At 41.8% G+C, this 24,113-nt stretch overlaps 1 protein-coding gene across 1 annotated transcript in view; it reads left to right on the forward strand.

The window, feature by feature from the left end:
• LOC126240382 (lysosomal alpha-mannosidase-like) overlaps positions 1–24,113 on the forward strand; it is a 293,209-nt gene that overhangs the window by 59,817 nt on the left and 209,279 nt on the right. The window contains exon 4 of the mRNA XM_049947921.1: positions 15,950–16,135. Coding sequence (XP_049803878.1) covers positions 15,950–16,135 — 186 coding nt within the window. The remainder of the gene's footprint in view (positions 1–15,949; positions 16,136–24,113) is intronic.

Raw genomic sequence — 24,113 nt, forward strand, 5'->3', positions numbered from 1 at the left:
GCAACCGAGGTAGGTCCGTTAAGTCAATTAAGGTTGTGACAGCACCAACATGTGAGAGAAAATCAGCGACCACATTGTCCGCTCCTCGGATGTAGCGAATGTCATTTGTAAATTGCAAGATGTAATCGATGTGACGAAAGCATCGTGGGGGCAGATCAGCCGCAGGATTTTTTATGGCAGGAACCAACGGCTTGTGATCAGTGAGCACATAGAAATCTCGTCCCTCAACATCAGTTCTGAAGTGTCTTATGGCCTCGTAAACTGCAAGTAATTCTCTGTCGAATGCTGAGTATTTCTTCTGCGCGTTGTTTAGCTTTTTTGAGAAAAACTGCAGGGGGGTCGTAACATCGTTGTATGTCTGACTCAGTGCTGCGCCGATAGCATTGTCACTAGCGTCAGTAGTGATAAACATTGTGGCGTCTGCCCGTGGGTGAGCAATAGTGACAGCAGAGGCCAACAGCTGTTTGAGTTCGTTAAATGCCTTGTCCATGTCTGGTGTCCATGGTACCTGGCGGGTGCCAGAAGTTTGTGGGCCAGCGAGAGCATCTGTGAGAGGAGCCTGCACTGCAGAAGCGGCTGGCAAATGTTTCCGGTAATAATTAACTGTTCCGATGAACCTGCGTAATTCCCTATAGGTCTGAGGGCGTAGCATCTCGAGAACAGGCTTGATCTTGTCCTGTGGTGGTGTCAGACCGTCCGATCACACAACATAACTTAGGAATGTGACGGATGACTGGTGCAATTGAGTCTTTTTATTGTTCAGTTCAATACCAGCGGCTGCTAAAATATCTGTCATGACTTGAACACGCTCCTCACTCTGTTCTAAAGTAGAAGCAAAAACCAATATGTCGTCCATATATACGAAACAAAAGTCTAGGTGGGATAAAGTTTGATTGATGAAATGCTGCCACGTTTGGGGTGCATTTTTCAACCCAAACGGCATAAATTTGTATTGGAACAGCCCGAAGGGAGTGTTTATGGCAGTCTTTTCAATGTCCTCCGGAGCCATAGGAATCTGATGAAATACGTGCTAACAGTCCAAAACAGAGAAGTACTTTGCACCTGCGAGCGCACGATTGAAGTCTGCGATGTGTGGGACCAGATATTTATCAATGATGGTGTGGGCATTTAAACACCTATAGTCTCCGACCATACGCCAAGTACCGTCTTTCTTTTGGTCAAACAGGATAGGACTAGCCCAGCAACCGGAAGAAGGTTCAATTATTCCCTTTTGTAACAGATCGTCCAATTGTTCTTTTGCAATTTTCATAAATTCCGGCTTGAGGCGGCATGGACGTTGCGATATGGGCGGCCCATCGGTTAGACGTAACCGATGAACTGCGCCGTTAGTGACTACTGCAATCCGTGGCGCGGCACGATAGACAGATGTCCGTGAAGCAGAGCAGGCAGTGGCGGACGGGCCAAGCTGTGGCGCTGAGGGCACGGAAGTACAGGTGTGCCACCCGCTCGTAGGCTGCGTAAAGGCCGCACACGTGTTAACATGGGCGAGGTTGGTACACTGGTTCTTGGTAGCGGGCCGTGCCGCTACGAGCGCTGTAGGCACGAGTGGGCGCGGCCGAACAGCAGATGGCCGTAGTTCATTGCCACGAGCTTGGCAAGTTAATTGTCCATTCGGAATGCAAGGAGCATGAGCACTCGGGCATACCCTATCATTACAAAAGGGGGTGCTGACACAGTTTACAGAGTTTACAACATTGTCGTTAATGTGCGCGGGCACGGGAACACCAGATTGGCACAGACTGACCTTATTTGTAGCCGACAAGTCGTCTGCTTGTAGTGCCGCAAGGCGTTGTTGTGTGGAGGCCAACTCGTGGTGTATGTCGCGGAGATGCAGCAGCATTTCCGTACGTTCCATCCGCAACTTAGAAGACTTGGCGCACTCCACTAGCCACTTGTTTGTCCAAGATTGCAGCTCAAAGGATAGGTTTACACACTTCTTAGCACAGCACACATGTTTGGTGTTAGCCGAACTGTCACTCGGCGAAGCGAAAGGAATGTTTGTTAAGGGAGGGGTAAAACACAGTATTTTGCACAAAATCTAGCGACAACTGATAGTGCTTGAGGAAATCAATTCCGAGAATAGGTTCTTCAATTGTTGACACTAGAAACGTCCACTCCAGCTTGCACTCGCGCGAAAGTTTCACTGTATACAACGTGGAACCCGAACACTGTAGGGTAGACAAGTTCACTGCACGAAGTACTGTTTTGTGTGGTTGCACTTTATTGGTTGCTAGGCGAACCGGCAGCAAAGAGACGTCTGCGCCAGTGTCTACCAGAAAACATACACCTGATCGTAAATCGCGAACATAGACTCGACCACACTTACTGTTATTGTCCGAAACGGAGTGCAACGTGGGATGGTGCCCGTTGTTTACATCGCAGGAGGTGGCACTGTAGCCTACCTGCGGTTGGAGTTTGGGTAAGAACACGGTGACTGGCATTTGCGAGTTTGCTCCCCGAATCTCGCGTGGAAGAAACAGTAAGGTTGGGCGGGCCTGTGCCCTTGTGGGTAGTTGCTAGGTGACGGAGTATGTGCCCCAGAGTCTTCCACAGAGGCCGATGCACTGTCGTTGTGAGGAGTTGAAGGTGCATGCAGGGCGGCTAGTTTAAAAAACTTGTTATCAGCAGCACCAGACAAGGGCGTGGCATCAGAAAGCGTCTTAGTGCGGTCACGTCCAGAATGCAGTGCACGGAGCTCACGTTGCCTGGCAGAGTATGCTCTGTCGGCAGTGCGTAAACGTTCATTTACTGGCCTATCTTCATACGCAGAGATTGCAGTCTGGACAGGCAAAGGCAGCTTTTCAGTCCAGATTTCTGCGAGCGTGTCATCAGGCATAACTTGCTCATCAACAAGAAGACGGATGCACCGCCATAGCTGGGACGGAGACCTGGCGCCGAGACGCTCTTCGTAGATGAGCTGTTGCACATTTTCTCTCCTGGTTTTAGAGACGCGCTCCAGTATCGTTTGTTTCGCCACAGCATACTTCCCTGCTATGGGGGGTGCTTTGACCAGATCATAAATTAAATCGACGCGGTCGTGAAGATGGTTCATGAGGCAGGCGAAGCGTGCGTTGTCGTCAAAAGCACAGACATTGAATGTTTGCTCAACCAGGTTAAACCAGAACTCTGGGTGAGCGGGTTTGAAGTCTGGTAATTTCGGCAGATTCGGCACTGCAGTCACTGCGGAGGTGCACCTATTACTTCGAACGGAAGTAGAGCATGCAGAAGATTGCGAGTCCGGATTATTGGCGTCCCGTAATGCGGGAATCGCGAAATTCACTTGACGCCGGGGGGGCGGCTGAGAAGCGACGGACACTCGAACGGTGTGAGGATCGTAGTCAAAATGTGCATTCTCATTGATGTGGTAGCTCGGAGAGAAGCCACAAGTGCTTAAGTACGCCGGTGAATGTCCGTTATGCACACAGTATTCACTCGACCGTGAGTGGTGGGGGTGGTTGTAGATGTTGGAGTAATTACCATCCAGCACAGAATTGTTGACCTGATTAGAAGCAACACAAGGATCCCACACACATCCACTAGGATGCACACTCGGTGTGATATTTGCTGTTTGGCGAGCATTGAACACCTGTTGACTAGCCGGCGCGGAAGGATACACACGTGGTGGGAACTGATTTGAGTTTGAATTTACCACTGGATTTTCCAAAGTAGCAAAACCTCGCTCGACGCCACGAACTGTATTGAATTGTGTGTTTGACACAGGAGTAGAAATGTTCCGACCAACACTCTGTGGAGAACACGTGGGAAGGTCCAGGCTAACAAAGCAAGAGTCCACGACCGTTGGCGGTTGGAAGAAACTGGCGGCACTCAATGAATTCCACTGCATGTTCTGGCCGAAGGATTCCGAAGATTCTTGCGGCATGTCCACTATGACGGCAGGAGTGCTGGAGAGATGTTGCTGGAATCCGGGCGGCGGTGAATGCTGAAAGGCCACTGTCTGGAGCTGAACAAAGGCCCTCGCGATCGCGGAGAAACCCGACGTGGTAGGCGCGTAAATAACCTTCGGGCGGTAACTCGGACGCGTATTACACAAAAAACAGGGTCACCAGTGAGGGAATATGGAATAGTTGTAGGTAAACAACTAGAATTCTCTCAGATACAGATTTATTCACACTTAGCTTCTACACAGATACAAGTCCGGAGGCTAACTGCCGTTAGCGTCCAACATCCTGCCCAAAGCCCTCTCCTCAAAGATAGCACACTTACGCACAGAACAAATATCGATATTTATGGCGCTCTATGCCACAAAGGATTTTTTGTGAAATTCTACTTCTGTTGCACATACTTCCATATGCTGTTATAGGGAAAATTTATGAATGTGGCAATTCCTCCTTTCTCTATTGACTGAGTTAAAATTGGATAGAGTTGAAATTTCTGTTGATTGTTGAAAATTCTTAACCAACAGCTGTTTATGCTGATGTAATAAGCTAGAATTATGTTTTTTGGTTTCTTTCTCAAACTGGAGGTTTGTCCCAATCCTAACCTCTCTTAAGACTTGGTTTCTTTCTGTCCTCCCGACCCTAAAAAAGGGTCTCTTCTGAACCCTACAACCACTGATACTTTATCACTCATTACAGTGCCTTCCCCCTTTAACTTTCCTGCTATTTACCCAGCCAGTTTACCCTTACCTTTCCTGTTAAGGTGAAGGCCATGCCTAGGATAGTCCCATGTACTCAGAGAATCAACAGGAACCACACCAGTGTGTGATCTTGCACCCAACATAAGCAGCCGTTCCAACTCCAAATTAACTCTCTTGACAGAAGAGTTCAAATGAGGTCGGTCATGGTGCCCAAGAACAGATAAACTCAACACTAGTATGCTTTGATGCTGATGCAATCTTTGCCAGTTCACACACTGTACTGTACCCAGGATCTCTGTCAATACTATTACCTCGCCCATCCAGTATAACCATATCCTTGGATACTTTCATGCATGTAGCTATGATTCTATACATTGATCAAATGTTAAAGACATGAATTTTGCCGCATTTTCCATCAAATAATATTTCTAGTTCATTGATAGAGCACATAAATCATTATCATATTTTACATTTTTCCACTCTCTGTAATCCCACAGGAAAAGTCTCTGGGGTAATGCAGCAAGAGCTTATACAAGTTTACAGTATAAAAGTGATATTGTGCAAAGTATCCTGTACTTAATATTACACATTCTGTAAGACATCTCTCTGCCACCAAGTCAAACTGACGAACAACACAGGAATAAAACTAAATTCGGGATGGAGGAATATAAAGTATGCAGTTCTATAGTATTTAGTACAGGGTTGATGCCTGTTTGTAGCCTACAAAAGTTTGCTTCTAGTGACTTTAAAAGACTTTTCAGACATTGTATTGTTTAGTGATATCACAAGCATAATGCAAAACGTTACACAGAATATCCAAATCATTATGTGTGGACATTCATCCTAGAGCAACTGAACAGCTTTGGCACAAGTGGTGTGGAAGCTCTTTGGAACAGTGCAGCATGACTTCACTGTAAGCTGGACAATGTGACTAACTAGACACTCTGTACTATTGCTCTGTTTAATAAACAGTATTCTCATGAACTGGATGAGTCATCGATACTGACAGATTACCTCCATCATTGTGTCCAAGTTCCTATATTGGTGACCCCATATGTGTAAGTTCATCTCCATAATTGATCATGCTCACTAAGAAGTGACAATGTGGCTGTCATTCACCACATCACTGGCCACTATACCTACATAACTGCTGCCACTCACAGGAATACAATGTAGGATCACCGTGGGAAGTGTGTGAATCTGACTGTGAAAACTGAGTGCACAAATAATCCATTTTTGTTACCACTAGACAACAGTGGCACAGTGCTGTATCAAAAATGGCAGCAGGTGATAACCGAGTTAATTGACTTAAAGCCATTGAATTCCACAGACTGCATTCTAATCATCAATGCAATGCCACGTACAAATTATCTACATCTTCTGTGTTGTCAAACTTCTTTCAGCATTTGCAGTTCACCACGCAACAACTAATTTTTTATGAGTAATTGACAGCCATCTCGTCTCATACGATTCATGAACATAGTGCGACCACTGGTAAATTGACATGTGCCCTCAGAGTCTTTCATGGTGGCATGCTTCAATAAAATCTTCTCAGTTTACAAGCCATGTCTTTTTGAACTAAACACTCAAGCTTTCAATAGCTGTCTTCCCCATCATCATCAGAAGTTGAAACCACCGACTGCTGGGACTGGCATGGTATTCTGCTTCTTCTTCTTCTTCTTCTTTTAGTGTTCAACCCTGAGGTTGGTTTGCAACAGAGCACCATACCTCTCTTTTGTCTGCCTTCCCCTTCATTTTCCATGTATGTGATGCATCCAACAACATTCATGATCTGTTGCATCTATGATATCCTTGGTTGCCCCAACCAATTCCTTCCCTTAATAGCTCCTTCTGCTATTGTTCCAATCATGTTATTGTGTCATAGGACGTCCCCTAAAGTTTGTCTCTTCTTGTTTGTATGTGCCCCCACACAGATTTGGTTTCCAGTACTCTTCTAAGCACCTCTTCATTTGTTACTTTGTCTCTCCATCTGATCTTCATCATCCTTCTATAAGCACGACATCACCATGGCCTCTAGCCATCTTCTCTCTTCTCTTCCCATTGTCCAACTTTCACATCCATATAGGCCCACACTCTAAACAAAAGCTTTTATGAAACATTTTCTTATTTTCAGACTGATTTTCTTGCTGGTGAATAAGTTACTTCTCAGATTAAATGCAATTTTAGCCTGTCGTATTCTGCTTTCCTTGATTTTGCGCCCCAGGTAGGTAAATTCCTCTATCACTTCCATCTTCTCTCTTCCAATTCTCATTCTCAGCTTCTGTAATGCATATTATCACTTTAGTCTTTTTCTTGTTTATTCTCATTCCATACTGATAGCATAGAATCTTTTCCATTGTTCTGAGGACTTCCTCTAGATCTTCTTTTGTCTCCATTACTGTTGCAATATCATCTGCATAATGTAGAATGTCTATCTTCTATCCATTAATCTTGATCTCCACCTCAGTAGTTTCTCAAACTTGGTCTATAGCTTCCTGGATGTCAGTGTTGAATATAAGAGGAGAGAGAGCACATCCCTGTCTTACCCATTTTCTAATACTTGCTTCTAGTCCCTGGTGACAGTTCCTGATCACTGCCACCTCATTCTTATAGAGACATGGATGTCTTTGTACTTCATTCCACTTTTCCTCAGCACTCTGAACATCTCTTGCCAGACAACATTATCAAATGCCTTTTACAGGTCTACAAAGGCAATATAAGTTGGTTTATTTTTCAGTAATTGCTTTTCAATAAGGAGTCTCACTTCCAGAATCACTTCTCTTGTTCCCAATCCCCTTCTGAAACCAAATTGATCTTCACTCATCATATCCCTCAACTTCTCTTCAATTCTCTTCACAAATATTTTTATGAGAACTTTTGATGCATGTGATATTAGGCTTAAAGTTTGATACTGTTCACATTTTGTAGCTGCTGCCTTCTTTGTTATAGGAACAATGATGCATTTCTGGAAATCTCTCAGTATCTCTCCTGTATTATAGATTTACCTAATAAGTTTAAGCAGTATAATTTTCATGCTGTCACCAGAATTCTTTATTACTTCTGCAGGGATGTCATCAATACCTGTTGCTTTGTTGTCCGGTAGTTCATTTAGAGCTTAGTCAAATTCTTCTTGAAGAATGTCATCTCCCTTGTCATCTTCATTTACTTATTCTTCTGTTCCTATTACTTTCTCCAAAAGAGGTGTTCCGGCGTACAACTCCTCAATGTATTCTTTCCATCTCTTCACCTTGCCTCCACCAAACAGCATTTTCCCCTCTTTATTTTCTATTGTGCCAAAGAGTGTTGTTTTATGTTGGTTGAAAAATTTTTTTCTGTATATTAAATCAGTTCTTCTGTTTTGCATATTTTCCTCTACTTTCCTGCACATTTCAGCGAGAAAGTTTTCTTTTGCTTTCCTAGCTTCTCTATTGACTAAATTTCTTAGTCTTCTGTATTCAGTTTTTCCTTGTTCATCAGTTGTGTTTTTGTATAATCTCCTGTTTTCTATAAGCTCAATAACATCTGCTATAATCCATTTCCCCTTTTTTTGGGCTTAGTTTTTCCACCTATATTTCTGTTGCTTTGTATATACCATATTTAATTTGATCCCAATCTTCATTTACTCCATCATGTTGAAAACTTTTAGCTAGGTTGTCCGTTTCGTGGGCATAGTGCTTTGCCAGTCCCTTGGTTTTCAGTTTTTCTAGTTCTCGTCTAAGTTTTACTATCTTCTTCTTCAGACATCTGAGTTAACTTCTTATCAGGACGAGGTTATGGTCACTGCCTATGTCTGCAGATGGATATCTCCTGCAATCTTTTACCTGGTTCCTAAAACATGATTTCACTAGAATTTAATCAATCTGCTGTCTCCTCTTGTCTCCAGGGGCCTTCCATGTGTATCTTCTTCATCTGTGATGTTGGAAATGTGTGTTTGCAACAACTAACTGGTGCCTCGAGCAGAACTCGATTAGTCAATCTCCTCTTTCGTTTCTTCTTCCATTTGCCAACAATTCCTTCTGCTTGTTCTTCATCCACAATCACATTCCAGTCCCCCATGGCAATAAGGTTTTCATCTCCCTTAACATTTCACATACCCCTTGACTCATGAACCATAGTTTTTTCATCAAAATTATTCCAACTCCTCACATTCCTGGTCTATTCTGGTCAGTTCCGGTGTGAATGACTCTGTATTCTTCAGACTATAAATCACTGGCAGGGGCCATCTCATCTCCGATATGCCTAGGATATCAATTTCCAGTTGTTTCATTTCAAGTTTTAGATTTCTAGTTTGCTACACTGAAACAGTGTTCTCACATTTCAAGTTTCTTGTTAAAATTGGGATTCTTTTCCTTCACCATGTCTGTATATTTTGCAGTCCCCATCTGGGGATCTGATTGGGGGACTATTTCATCTCTGGAAAATTTTACAGAAGATACTGGCATGGTTTACTGCTGATGCTTGGGATAACCTAGTTCTTTAATGTGGTGGTTTCCTGTTGCCTTTCACATCCTACGTCGTTGACCATCAGCTGGGTCTTCTGCCTTTGGAAATTGTTTCTCATTTCCATGGCAAGAGGGTGCCCTGCCCAGCAAATGCTGGAGCGATGACTTATTCTGATCATCCTTTGGTCCCTTTTTGCGTTCGCCGTCACATGAAGTGATGTTGACCACTCTCTAATGTATGGAGGCATAGATCAGGAGTTTCATTTCATCATGTCCTGAATCTTAACAGCATTTCCTAGTCACCTCCAATACTTTATATAGATGTAATGACAGTGTCTGGAATCTTCCAGATGCACTGGAGTGGCAAATGTGTGGAAAACAGGTGGGTAGCTCTAGCAGCTCCATCCTGTCATGGTATCAAATGACCTTAAAACGTGCAAGCAACTGGTACCATGTTAGAAACTGACACTCCTAAGTACCTACAAGCATCAAGCTGACTCTTTGCTTTCACTCAGATTAGATTAGATTAGTACTTGTTCCTTAGATCATGAATACGACACTTCGTAATGATGTGGAATGTGTCAGGTTAATAAAAGGTGTCTATACAAAATATTACATTACACAAAATATTTCATGACACTTATTTTCTTTTGGGAGGCGGAGGGGAGTGCAGGGGGGGGGGGGGGAATTACCCACTTACTATATCCAAAAATTCATCTAATGGGTAGAGATGCTATTAGGTAAGTGACCAAAGACTTTTGTGGCAGCATAATTTACCCCCTTCTGAGCCAAAGTTAGATTTAACCTTGAGTAGTGAAGATCATCCTTTCTCCTAGTGTTGTAGCCATGTACACTGCTATTACTTTTGAATTCATTCGGATTGTTAATAACAAATTTCATAAGTGAATATATATATTGTGAGGCTACAGTGAAGATCTCTAGCTCTTTAAATAAGTGTCTGCAAGATGATCTTGGATGAGCTCCAGCAATTATTCTGATTACACGCTTTTGTGCTATGAACACTCTTTTACTCAATGATAATTTACCCCAGAATGTGATGCCATACGAAAGTAGAGAATGAAAATAGGCGTGGTAAGCTAATTTACTCAGACGTATATCGCCAAAATTTGCAATGACCCTAATAGCGTAAATAGCTGAACTCAAATGTTTCAGCAGATCTTCAGTGTGATTTTTCCAGTTCAACCCCTAACTCAATGCAAAAACCCAATCCGTGGCCTACTAAGTGTGCATTTGTGCCTTGATCTCTTTTAAAATTATTGCTGTTTATTCTAATTTTGGCCACTTCTTTGATAACAGAATCCATGTGTGATGGTCCTCGGGGCAAAATTCACATTTTTCAAATTTTATTTTATGCTCACTTTCTAGGCAAAGTACAGACAAGGCCAACTTCTCAGGTTCTCTTTGTTTGATGTGTCATGATGCTCTGCACAGTGCTTCGCAACAGTGCAAATAGTTTGACCTACGCCAATGCTACCATATTCACAGGCAACACCATACACTCCAGGAACTCAAAGACCTATGTTGCCTTTAATGGGATGTAATATATCTCTTACCATGGAGCCAGGCTGGAACACTGGTCACAGGCCATGTCTTTTCAGCACATGTTCTATCTTACTCGTAACTGCTCCACAGTATGGAAGGAATGCAGGTGGCTTGACCTCTTCCACTGATCCACATGGCATCTTACATTGGTCTCTGATCTTTGAAGCTGAAAATCTAACATCAGGTCCTCACGGTTCGTTTTAACTAATTGAATTTTAAGATTGTTGTTGCAGAACTAGCCCAAAAAATACTTAGTATAGTAAATAACAAATTATCTTGCATCAACGATTTGGAACATATGTCTCAAAACTCAGAACCAGATCAGAGAATTGTATAAGCCTTACCAAGCCTGAAATGTGTCAGACTTGGTCAAAACAAAGAGCTTTAGATCATAATACAAAAAACGCACTTAAAGTAAATAATCAAACTAAGCCCACTGTAAGCAATGTACCAACTTGCAGCAAAAATGAATTACTTTTGTTACACATAAATGTACAGTCCCTAAGAAACAAATTCAGTGAACTACAGTACTGGCTGGAGAATTTCAGTGTGGCATTCTCTGTGTGAATGAACATCCATTTGGCTACTCACTGGCAACAAGCTACCATAGACCAGACAATGCTCATGGTGGAGCTTGCAGAACCTTTATTAGGAAGAAACAGAAATATAACTGCTGATAACTGGTTCTCTTCTATGCTGATAGAAAAACTGATTGAAAATGGTTTGACTTACATTGGAATGATGCACAAAAATAAAGGGGAAATACCACCAGAATTTTTAGCCAATAAACAATGGGTAGTAGGATCTACATTATTTGGTTTTGTGAAGGATAAAACATTGGCATCTTATGTCCCAAAAAAGAACTGAAGCGAATTGGTGAGCTCATTAATGCACCATGACAATTCAATCAATGAAAACAGTGGAAAACCTGAGGTAATTGAATTTTACAACAACAAAAGGTGGTGTTGATTCATTAGATCAGAAATGTGCCAATTATTCAGTCTCTAGAAGAACTCAATGGGGGCCATGTGTAATTTTTTCAGCAATATTGAGTGTTGCGAGTGCAAATGGACTTGTACTATGGAAGGCATAAAATGGTGGAAAACGTTTGAAATGTAATCATTACATAAAAGAAATTGGACTAAATTTGGTAAGGCCATTTATCACAGAAATAAAAAGAGAGTATTCTTCATTTTCAGTAGATCTGATGAGTAGGATAGATAATTTTCTAGGGGCAGCTGGCGAATCACAAAATAACCTACGACTAGAAAATTCACCTTGTAATCAAAGTGGCTCACAAAAAAGAGGAAGATGTTATTTATGTGGTCCTAAAACTGACAGCAAACAATCACAAAAATGCGACAGATGTTTTAAATTCATCTGTAAATGACATGCAGAAAAAAAGTGTTGTGTTCCAAGTGATATTCTTAGTTCAGGTACTGTTATAGATAACATTTATTTTTTTGTGATTGATGACATAAAGAGTCCCTATTTATGTTAAGGGGAAGTTATGAGAAAATCCATAGCATATCTAGGTTTTTTAATCTAAGCCTTTTTTGTAATCATGTAGCATTCCAAAGTAAGATACTAAAAATTCTTGTAAAATATGAGACATAGGACTTAAAGTTAAAAAAATAACATAATGTAAAATTTTTGCTCAATAAAAATTGATTTATATTTGAAATTAAACTTATTTTAAATATAATCATTATGCATTTGCATATGAATTATATCTTTTATGAGGATTATGTTTAATTCTTTCCAAGGGTCCATTTGGACCCATGATTCCAGTTATGTCCATCAAAATATTGATTCTCGAAAGGAGGCAGATGGCAAAACAAGAGGGGAAGTAAAAATGTCGCAGCTTGCTTCATGACATTTTTATAGACAAATCAAAGGAACAAAATCATATAAAACCTGTAATAAATGGACTATCAGATCATGACATGCAGCTCCTTGTTTTAGATGTAAATTCTAAGCAGATTATCAAGACTGCTAAATCTGAGTACAAGAGAGTAGTCAATCAACCAAAACTTGAGTATTTTAGAAAACTGCTCAAAGATATGAACTGGAAAGATGTTTATAGTGCTCATGACATGAATGAAAAATACAACACATTCATGAACAATGTCAGTACCATGTTTGAAAACTGTTTTCCTCTAAAAGCTACTCAAATTAAACAGAAGTCTATAATAAAACCATGGATTACACAAGGAATAAAGATTTCCTGTAAGACAAAAAGGAAAATGTATCTGTCGACCAAGAATAGCTCCAATGCTCATGATTTAGCTAAATACAAGGAATACTGTAAGATATTAAAAAAAGTAATTCAGACATCTAAACAAATGCACTACGAGAAGAAGATAGCAATGTCAGGGAACAAAATAAAAACAATATGGGATATAGTGTAAGAGGAGACTGGTAGAACCTGAAACGAACAGGAGCAAATAGCACTAAGAGTAGATGACACATTAGTAACTGATGGGCATAGTGTGGAAAATCTATTTAACAAGTACTTTATATCCATTACTGATAGAATGGGATTATTGGGATAAGTAAATAATGCCCTTGAATATCTGAAACTAGCCTTTACAAATAGCTTCAGGTACAGGAATATGTCACTCACTTCACCAAAAGAAATAACTTCCATAATAAAATCTTTAAAAACAAAGCATTCTAGTGGTTACGATGAAATATCAGCAAAGTTAATTAAGGTATGTTCTTGTGAGTTTTGTACAATTCTAAGTTACTTGTGAAACCAGTCAATTATAACTGGGACATTTCCTGACTGGCTAAAATATGCAGATGTTAAGCCTCTATTCAAGAAAGGGGATAAAGAGATGCCATCAAACTACAGACCGATTTCACTTTTGGCAGCATTCTCAAAAATTTTAGAAAAAGGTAATGTACAGGCAGCTTCTCAACGATCTGACCACAAATAACATATTATCAAGAACACAGTTTGGATTTCCGAAGCATTCTGATATCGAGAAGGCTGTTTACACCTACAGTGAAAATGTACTTAATTCATTAAATAACAAATTACAAGCAGCAGGTATTTTCTGTGCTTTGTCAAAGGCATTTGATTGTGTGAACCACAACATCCTTTAAATAAATTAGAATTCTATGGTGTCACGGGCAGTGCTGCAAAATGGTTCAAGTCATACCTCACTAACAGGAAACAAAGGGTGTCAGTGCAAGGGACTAGTGAATTAAGTCATCAGTAATCATCAGAATGGGAAGAAATTACATGTGGTGTCCCACAAGGATCCATCTTAGGGCCATTGCTTTTTCTTGTGTACATTAATGATTTCTCATCAGTTACACTGCCAGAAGCAGAGTTAATTTTGTTTGCAGATGACACAAGTATTGCAATAAATAGTATGTCGAGTGTAGTTCTAGAAAGATCTGCTAATGGTATTTTCATGGATATTAATAAATGGTTTAAAGCCAACGCACTGACATTAAACTTCGAAAAGACTCACTATATGCAATTCAGAACCTGTAAGAGGTTTCCACCCAGCATATGCATAAAGTATGAAGAAGAGCAGATAGAAGATGTTGACAGTCTTAAATTCCTGGGATTACAACTTGATAATAAATTCAGTTGGGAGGAGCACACCACAGAACTGCAGAAACACCTTAACAAATCTGTATTTGCAATTCGAGTGTTAGTAGACATAGGCGACATAAAAATGAAAAAGCTTGCATATTTTGCCTACTTTTGTTCCATAATGTCATATGGTATAATATTTTGGGGTAACTCTTCAAGTCAAACAAAAGTTTTCAGGGTCCAAAAGCGTGTAATATGTATTATTTATGGAGTAAATTCACGGACATCCTGTAGAAATCTCTTCAAAGAACTGGGTATACTAACTACTGCCTCTCAATATATTTACTCCTTAATGAAATTTGTCCTAAATAATATATATCTTTTTCCAACAAACAGCTCAGTTCATACATACAATACCAGGAACAAAAATGATCTGCACAAGGACTTAAATGCACTTACTTTAGTTCAAAAAGGGGTCCACTACTCAGGAACACTCATCTTCAATAATTTGCCAGCAAACATAAAAAGTTTAGTTACAAATAAATATCAGTTTAAAAGGAGCCTGAAAGACTTACTAGTGGCCAACTCCTTATACTCCATTGACGATTTTTTAATAGAAACAAATGATGTATTGTATATATTCATACTATTAATATTGTTAAAATGACATGTTCCACATCCATGAGGATCTCCTCAGCACGGATCTATGGAACAAAAAACTAATCTAATCTAATCTAATCTAATCTAAACATAGTGGTTAGCACACTAGACTTGTATTTGGGAGGACAACAGTTCAAATCAGCGTCCTGCCATCCTGATTTAAATTTTCTATGATTTCCATAAATCGCTTTGGGCAAATGCCGGGATGGTTCCTTTGAAAGGGCATGGCCAACTTCCTTCTCCCTCTTCCCCAATCCAATGGGACTGATGACCTTGCTGTTTGGTTCCCTTCCCCAAATCAACCAAAAAACAGTCATTGAATATTGCAGAATGCTGGTGTTTGTACAGATACTGAATATTCCAAAATATACAAACGTAAGGTATTTCAAGAACCTTCCAGAAATAATAGATACTAAATAACAAATAATTGCTCTTGGTCAGGTTTGAAGTGGAGACTCTCAGCATGTCAGCCAGCAACACTGACCACTGCATCACATAGCATGCACCACAGCTTGTGGCACTACTACAAAATAGTCGCATTACTGAAAGAAGAGACTTCTGATCTTATTCAGAGGCATAATAACAGTTTTCTTTCCTGTATATCTTCTAAAAATGGAGTACACAGGATGTATAATGAAAGTGGTACAATAAGTGTTATTCAGGTGGCATCTGGAATATGGATGTGGTCCTAAATTTAAATAATATAAACTCTGAATGCTGTTAATGGTTGGTAAGCAAGAAATTTTACATGATTTAAAATACACAAACATATACCACAGGCAGGCATGTAAACAAAATGAGTCATGTAAAAATGATATAGAGAGATTTTCATGTTACCACTCTCAGCTGTAGAGCTACAACTGTATACACACAGAAAAAAATGCTAATAAAGAGCCTAATTTGACTGTAGATGTTCAAATGTATTTTTATTTACCAAACAATTTTATTGTTTTCCTAATGCTCTCATGTGGTTAGATCTTGACAGCTCTGCTAACTGAAAATGTGGCAACCAGCATTCATGTTTTGGTGAATGTAGGCTGCGTGTTAAGTTAATTAATTCACCAGAATAATAATACTCACATTGATTAACTATTTGTTATTATAATTTCTCAGGTTTATATATGTTGAGACTGCCTTCTTGTGGAAATGGTGGCTGGATCATAATGAATCTAAGCAACAACAAGTAATAGACCTTATCAACTCTGGCCAGTTGGAGATTGTTGGTGGTGCCTGGAGCATGAATGATGAAGCAGCTACGCACTATCAGTCAACAATAGACCAATTCACATGGGGACTGAGGTAAATTTTGTTATTGTTATTATTAATTTGACAATATGATGTTTTTTAACAAAGTTTAACATTTCCTTTTTTATGATTAGTACCAGACATTATTTTCCTGTTTCCAGCATAAAAGTTAAACATTTTCCTAGAGACTTCATAATCAATTATGAATTAAATAATTGGTGTACTGTATGTTATTTTCCCTTTTTATCTCCTTTCAGGGAAACAATTTCTTGTGTTTACCCAAGTAGAATGTAACTGTATGTTTCTGCCTGATAGACAATTGTGATAGATGTGAATATAACTACAATAATACAAGAATTGGACTAATTTAAAATCCCTGGAATATAAGACATTTCACAAGCTGTCAGACAGAATACAAACAGAATTTTATAAAATGTGTGTTTGAAACTATTTATAGAAGGAATCATAAAAGATAGGAACAAAATATCTTAATCCTCCTTGAAAGTAAGCTGATAGCAAAAAAGACGTTCAGAAATAAATGAAAATAAAAACATAACATAATTGGTCAGTAAATTTTAAGTTTTTATTTACAGTATGTTTCAGAGGCAGTACTCAGTCATCAGTTGTAGTTCTGATGTTTAGCTCAGTTCATTGCTCACATGAAACAAATGATATATAAATATTTAGTGTGTTTTAAGTTTATCACCTAAGCTGTAGTTATGCACTTACCTCAAGTTCACAGCATTTGAACTGAACACATTGACTGTTTACAAACTTCATCAGATGTGTTACAAGTATTTAGCATTTCCCTGAATACGAAGATGTTATATGATTTTTTTTTTAATTTTTTTATTATTTTTTTTCCTTACAGTTATAAAAGTGGGCTTTAGCAAGTAGGTTACACATTATTGTGGCATGCCAAGTAGCTTTTATTCAATGTTCCACTACACTTCAGAGAGACACAGATACATGACACAATCTTTCATCATAGTCACCAAGTCTCTGTAAACAATGGTTGGAACATTCTACCAATTGTTCAGTTCACAGAGCCATTAGAAAACTATTGTGTGACTTAGAAATTGCTTGGTGCTAGCTAGATCTAGGCTTCCCAATCAGCATCAGCCACCCCTGTGTCACCTTCGTCACATTGTTGCCACCATTTCATCATGGCTGGATGTGGCATTGCATTTAGTCCATATACCATCAGATTTTGCAGTGAATCTGTGGGTAATTTAGACATTTTGTCGACTAGATTGGAACTATCCTGTGTATTTCAACTTTGGAGCACATTTTCAGTTGTCCCACCAATTCACTCCCACACTGTGATGCATCTGTTGTCAACACCAAAGCATAAATGTGTCTGCAGGAAACCTGGAACATGTACTCTCTTCTGATAATGCATCACTCTTGTTGCAAGATGGTATTAGTGTGGGATGAGATGTAGCTACTTTCTGAAGTCCTTATGTACAAAGTTATAAATAAATGGATAGTTTTTTTATGCTTTTGTTACACAATTTCTTAATGTTTCTAGATAAACAATAACTGTACATATTTTAATCTTCAAATTTTTTTTTGTCCATATTATTAAAAAGATGGTGAGTCATTGTCAGGCACATGAAGAAGATTGAAACATTCACTAGGTTTTAGATGAATCCTTCTTTGAGCTAGAGTACACACACACACACACACACACACACACCTATACAGCTATACAGATACCTTCTGCTGGCTGAAACACAATGTTAGGACTGAAGTTCCACAGGTTGGCTCAGGTAAGGGATTGCATTGGGTGGAATGGGTGAGTGGAGAGAGGAGCTAAGTAGCAGGAGAGGAGGTTTAGAGACGGTGCATTTGGCTTAGAGAGAGGAATGAGGTGTACAGAATAGGAATACAACACTTGGGAACCAGCACTGATGAGTTCATGCAGTGCATGATAACAAAGATATAGAGAAGATGATTGGAAGGATTTGAGAGTATAGCAGAAGGGCTGACTGTGGGGAAGGGGGTGTGGATGACTAAAGTAATTGTCCTGGGACTGGGTAGGGGTGGGTCTGGGGAGGGGGCTAGTGGGTATTGATACCAGGAGGGTTACTGTAATAACTTCAAGTTGAACAAATATATTTCAAGGAAGACGCAGTACATGAAAGTCACAGATCAGGTAAACAGAGTAAGACGTGTGTACACTTTAACAGTCAAATCATAACTGAGTCCAAGTCTAGCGGCCGCTGGCTGGCTGGCTGCTTAGGTGGCGCTGCTGCTGCACGGCTGGCAGACAGCGCCGCATGTAGAGGACGCGCATAACTGCGCGGCAGCACTTTGAAAGATCAGCGAGTCACAACATTTTTCCCCCCTTTTGAATTTTTTGCACAGGTCTCGATGGAGGTGGCCTGTAGATTGCTAACGTCCATAGGTCTGGTTTGACTGGCCGTAAAGTCTCGAGGAGGAGGCTTCCCGTACAGACGGAAGTGTCCCCGATGTTAACGGGTCGAGATGACAGGAGACGTGGGGGTCTAATCTGCTGGGGCCCCGTGCACCAATCTGCTCGTTGCGGCAAGTCCGGTTGTTATAACAGGAGACATGGGCGATGTGTCTGCATCCGTAGGAGAAGGAGGCAAGTAGAGTTGCTCCGACAGATGGTGGTCATGTGGTTCCTGTATGGGCAAGTCTCCTGGTGGTGTCAGTTCTTGTGCTGGCACCGATATGATGGTGAGAGGGCTGCGTTGTGAGTAATGAGAGATTCCAGTATCCCGAGCGTCAGGTAGAGCAAAAGGTGGTGTAGCGGCATCCGGAACAGGTGTTGCCAGCACACGAGGCCGAAGCTGGTCCGAATGACGCACTGTAACACCAGTGTCCGTCTGGATTTCTTACAGGCGGCCAGGACTCCATTTGGCCGCCTGCCATATCCCTGTACCCATACGAGGTCCTCGGCGGTGAACCGGCCAAGCGAAGGCACCCGCGGCTGTAAGGTTGAAGGCCGCAGAAGATGAAGAAGCGTGCGGGGCTGTCGGCCATGTAAGAGCTCAGCCGGGCTGTGTTCGCCCTTGGGGATGAAACGGTAAGAAGCCAGAAATTGGAGAAGTGCATCAGCAGCAGAAGAAGTTAGGAGTTTCCTCATCTGAGCCTTAAATGTGTTGACCAGTTGTTCAGCCTCACCGTTTGACTGTGGATAGAACGGAGGGGCCGTGACGTGCATGACGCAGTGATGGGCACAAAAATCCGCAAAATCGGAAGAGGCAAATTGCGGACCATTTTCAGTAACAAGAGTAGAGGGAAGGCCTTCCAAAGAGAAAATGCGAGCTAGAGCATCGGTGGTTGCTGCGGTGGTAGGCAACGTGCAACGGACAATGAAAGGAAAGTTAGAGTAGGTGTCAATAACGAGAAGCCAATAAGTGCCTAAAAAAGATCCCACGATGTCAGCATGAATACGCTTCCAGGGCTTCTTAGGTGAAGGCCACGGTGACAGAGATGACTTCGGGGCAGCGGCCTGTGACGTGACGCACAAGGGCCGCAGGCAGCGCCCATGTGTGCAATTTCAGAGTCCATTCTGGGCCAGTACACGTGACAGCGCGCCAGAGATTTTGTGTGAGAGACACCCCAGTGACCTTGGTGAAGAAGGCGCAAGACCAAAGCACGCAAAGACGCAGGTACCACAACACGCAGCAAAGCATTTTCGGTGGAAAGGAGGATAACACCATGCCAAGCCATGAGGCGGTAACACAAAGCGTAGTAGTTCCGCAACGGATCAGAAGTCTTAGCAGATGGACGATCTGGCCAACCCTTCTGAATACAGTGTAAAACCTGGGAGAGGGTAGGGTCAGAACTCGTAGCAACCACCAGCCGGTCCCCGGTGATGGGCAACCCATCCACAACCCGCTGCTCAGCAACATCCAGGTGGAAACACAAAAGTTCGTCCCTATCAAATGCCAGATCAGGACCTGTGGGAAGGCGAGACAGAGCATCAGCATTCGCATGTTGAACCGTCGGCCAGAAATGAATCTCATAATTGAAACGAGACAAGTAAAGAGCCCAACACTGGAGGCGGTGTGCAGCCCTGTCGGGAAGTGACGTTGATGGATGAAACAAGGAAACAAGTGGTTTGTGATCTGTAACAAGATGAAATTTGGATCCATAGAGAAAAACACCAAACTTATGAAGAGCATAAATAATGGCCAAAGCTTCTTTTTCAATTTGAGAATACTTTTGCTGGGCATCCGTGAGTGTTTTGGAGGTATAAGCAATGGGTTGTTAAGAACTGTCAAAAAAACGGTGCGCAAGGACTGCACCGACCCCATATTGAGAGGCGTCCGTGGCAAGAACAAGATGTTGGCAAGGTCGATAAGTAGCCAGGCACGGGGCCTGTTTCAGGCATAGCCTTCAATTTCTGGAAAGCCGCATCGCATGACGCGGACCAGTGAAAAGGCACGTTTTTATGCAACAGGCAATACAACGGCTGAGCGACCGAAGCAGCAGACGGTAAAAACTTGTGATAGTGTGCTATTTTCCCCAAGAAGGCCTGCAGTTCCTTAACAGATGTAGGGCGAGGAAGGCCATGGATCGCAATGACATTTTGCTGAAGCTGACGAATACCATCCCGAGAGAGTTGAAACTCCAAGTATGTGATAGGTGCCTGAAAAAATTTTGATTTCTGAAGATTACACTTAAGACCGGCAACCTGTAAGACATGAAAAAGTGTGCAGAGATTTTGAAGATGTTCGTCAGTGGTGGAGCCAGTGACAACAATGTCATCCTGGTAATTTATACAGCCAGGGACAGTGAGCAATAATTGTTCCAAGAATCACTGAAAGAGAGCAGGGGCGCTGGCAACCCTGAATGGCAATTGTTGGTATTGATAGAGCCCGAAAGGCGTGTTAAGGACCAGAAACTGCTGGGAAACAGCGTCGAGAGGAAGTTGATGATAAGCTTCTGACAGGTTAAGTTTAGAAAAATACTGGCCTCCAGCAAGTTTAGTGAACAATTCTTCAGGTCGAGGCATAGGGTAAGTGTCGATAAGGCATTTAGCATTTACAGTGGCTTTGAAATAGCCACAGAGACGAATATCACCATTTGGCTTAGCAATGACAACGACAGGAGAGGACCACTCACTTGAAGTGACAGGAAGCAAGACCCCTGAAGCAGTGAGACGATCCAGCTACCGTTTGACCTGATCACGAAGGATCACAGGAATGGGCCGAGCCCGAAAAACCTTAGGGCGAGCAGTGGGTTTGAGCGTGATACGAGCTTCGAAGTCATTTGCACGGCCTAACCCAGGAGAAAAAAGGGATAAAAATGTCGTCGACAAGGAATCCAATTGAGCATAAGGAATAGCATCAGAAACGATACTGACAGAGTCATCTACGGAGAACCCAAAAACGCAAAAGGCATCGAAACCAAAATTATTCTCCGCGTTACTATGGTCGACGACAAATATGGGAACAGTGCGAATGACAGATTTGTAAGATACCTCAGCATCAAATTGTCCCAAGAGAGAAATCTTCTGTTTATTGTAAGTCCGTAATAGCCTAGTGACAGGTGACAGGATAGGAGAACCCAACTGAAGATACATCTGAGAATTGATGATAGTGGCAGCAGAACCAGTATCCACCTGCATGCGAACATCTCGACCAAGTATTTGGACAGTGAGGAATAACTTCCCTGAAAGGGAAGAAGTGCAATCAACAGACAACACAGAATCAGAATCAGCATCATGTTCATGAACATCATGTATGCGGTCGGATTTGCAAACGGATGACACATGACCCTTTTTTTTCCATTTGTGAGACACGGTCCAACGTTGTGGACAGTCTTCTCGTGAATGTTTTGTAAAACACCGCTGCGGACATGAAGGAAGTTGCCGGGGGTTTTGCTGCAGTTTCTTAGAGGTTTGTTTACGGGTAGGCCGAGGCTGCGCTTGGGAGCGTACTGTGGCCACATCGGCAGGCGGGGACATGCTACTACACACTTTGTCAACATCGCACAGACGTTGTATTTCCCCGACATCGCCCCATGCCTCTATTTGCACTCCAGCGGCGCGAAAAATTTCAAAAGACTTAGCGATGGATAGGACTTAATCTAGAGTCGTATTTGCCAACTGAAGGGCACGTTGCCTAACTTCTTTGTTGGGCGCTGATCGGATAATAGCATCCCGTACCGTGGAATCGGCGTAGGATTCTTTGTGAACTTCAGTAACAAATTGACACTTTTGACTGAGGCCGTGAAGTTCAGCAGCCCAAGCACAATAGGATTGATTCAGTTGTTTTTGACAACGCTAAAAGTCAACACGAGAGGCTACCACATGCATTTGCTTTTGAAATTAGCCGGACAGGAGTGAGCACATTTCAGTAAAGGACAAAGACACAGGACCTTTCAAAGGAGCCAATTGCAACAACAACCGATACATTTGAGGTGAAATCCAGGAAAGGAACAGAGACTTACATGTTTGTTCATCCGTGACATGAAATGCCAAAAAGTGCTGACGAAGACTTTTTCGTAATCAGATCAGTCTTCCGCCGTCTCGTCATAAGAAGGACAAGTAGGTAGAGACAACGACGAGAGATGCCCCGCATTTGATGCCGCAACGAAATCACGAGTCGCATTTGTGAGAAGCAGTTGCTGTTCTATGAAACCTTGCAATAGTTGCTCTAAAGTAGCCATGGAAACATGTGGGTCAAGGAAGACGCAATACATGAAAGTCACAGATCAAGTAAACAGAGTAAGATGTGTGTACACTTTAACAGTCAAATCATAACTGAGTCCAAGTCTAGTGGCCGCTGGCTAGCTGGCTGCTTAGGTGGCGCTGCTGCTGCACGGGTGGCAGACAGCGCCGCACGTAAAGGACGCGCGTAACTGCACGGCGGCACTTTGAAAGATTGGCGAGTCACATCAGTTACAAGAATAAAGGATGTGTTGCAAGGGCAACTCTCATCTACATAGTTTAAAAAATCTATGGAAAGTATCCTGACGGCATGCATTGCATAGCATTTATTGATATTGAGCGTATAGTGCTCAGCAGTGTGTTCTGCCATTTGGTGATCTACTCTCCTCTTGGACATTGTTTGGTGGTTACCAATCATTCAGGTTGGCAGCTGGTTGTTGGTTATGTCTGTGTAAAATGCTGTGTAGAAATTACAGCAGAGCTAGTATATGATATGACAACTTTCACAGATGAACCCGCTTTTGATGGGATAAGATAAGACTGTTATAGGGCTGGAGAAGAATGTGCTGGAAAGGTGAATAACCCAGGTCTTGCAAGTGGGTCTTCTACTGTGATATGACCCATGTGGCAAAGGGTTGGGAGTGAATATTGTATACCTTGGGTGGGTGGTAAAATGTTGATTTAGAAAAGGTATGAATTATTGTGGATAGGATGTTCCTCATTTCCAGGCACAATATTATATAGGTGAAGCTCTGGAGAAGGATATGGTTCAGTTATACCAGTCAAGGATGGTATTTTGTGAAAAGGGGTGCTCCTCTGTAGTTGGTTATTAGAGTGAATTAGGGGCATGTGACGATATGTGGGGAAAATCTGTCTGCACACTATGGACTACAGTGCCTCTCTGTGAAGGCTTTAATTCACTCAGCAAGGGAGTTTTCATTACTGCAGATATGCTCTCCATGGGTTGTCAGACTATATATAAAAGAATGATTTTTTGGTGTTGAAGGGATGACAGCTGTCAAAATACAGGAACAGTTGATAGTTAGTGCCCTTCATATGCACAGAAGTATGGATGGAGTGATCAGGGGCATGGAGGGTAAGGCCCAGGAATATGGCACATTGGGCTGAGGAGGCCCAGCTCAACCAAATGAGAGAGGAGCTGTTGATGCTGCAGAGAACTGAGGACAGGTCATCTTGGTCCTGGGTCCTGATCATGAAGATATTAATGAACCTGAAGTAGACATGGGGTTAGACAATTAGGGATGTTAGGAAGGTTTCCTCTAGATGGTTCGTTACAAAAATTGGCATAAGAGGTTGCCAGCATTGGCTATGGCTACTCCACAGATTTGCCTGTATCTCTCCTTGAAAGAGAAAGTAGTT

Source organism: Schistocerca nitens, chromosome 1, assembly GCF_023898315.1.
Source record: "Schistocerca nitens isolate TAMUIC-IGC-003100 chromosome 1, iqSchNite1.1, whole genome shotgun sequence".
Taxonomy (NCBI): Eukaryota; Metazoa; Arthropoda; class Insecta; order Orthoptera; family Acrididae; genus Schistocerca; species Schistocerca nitens.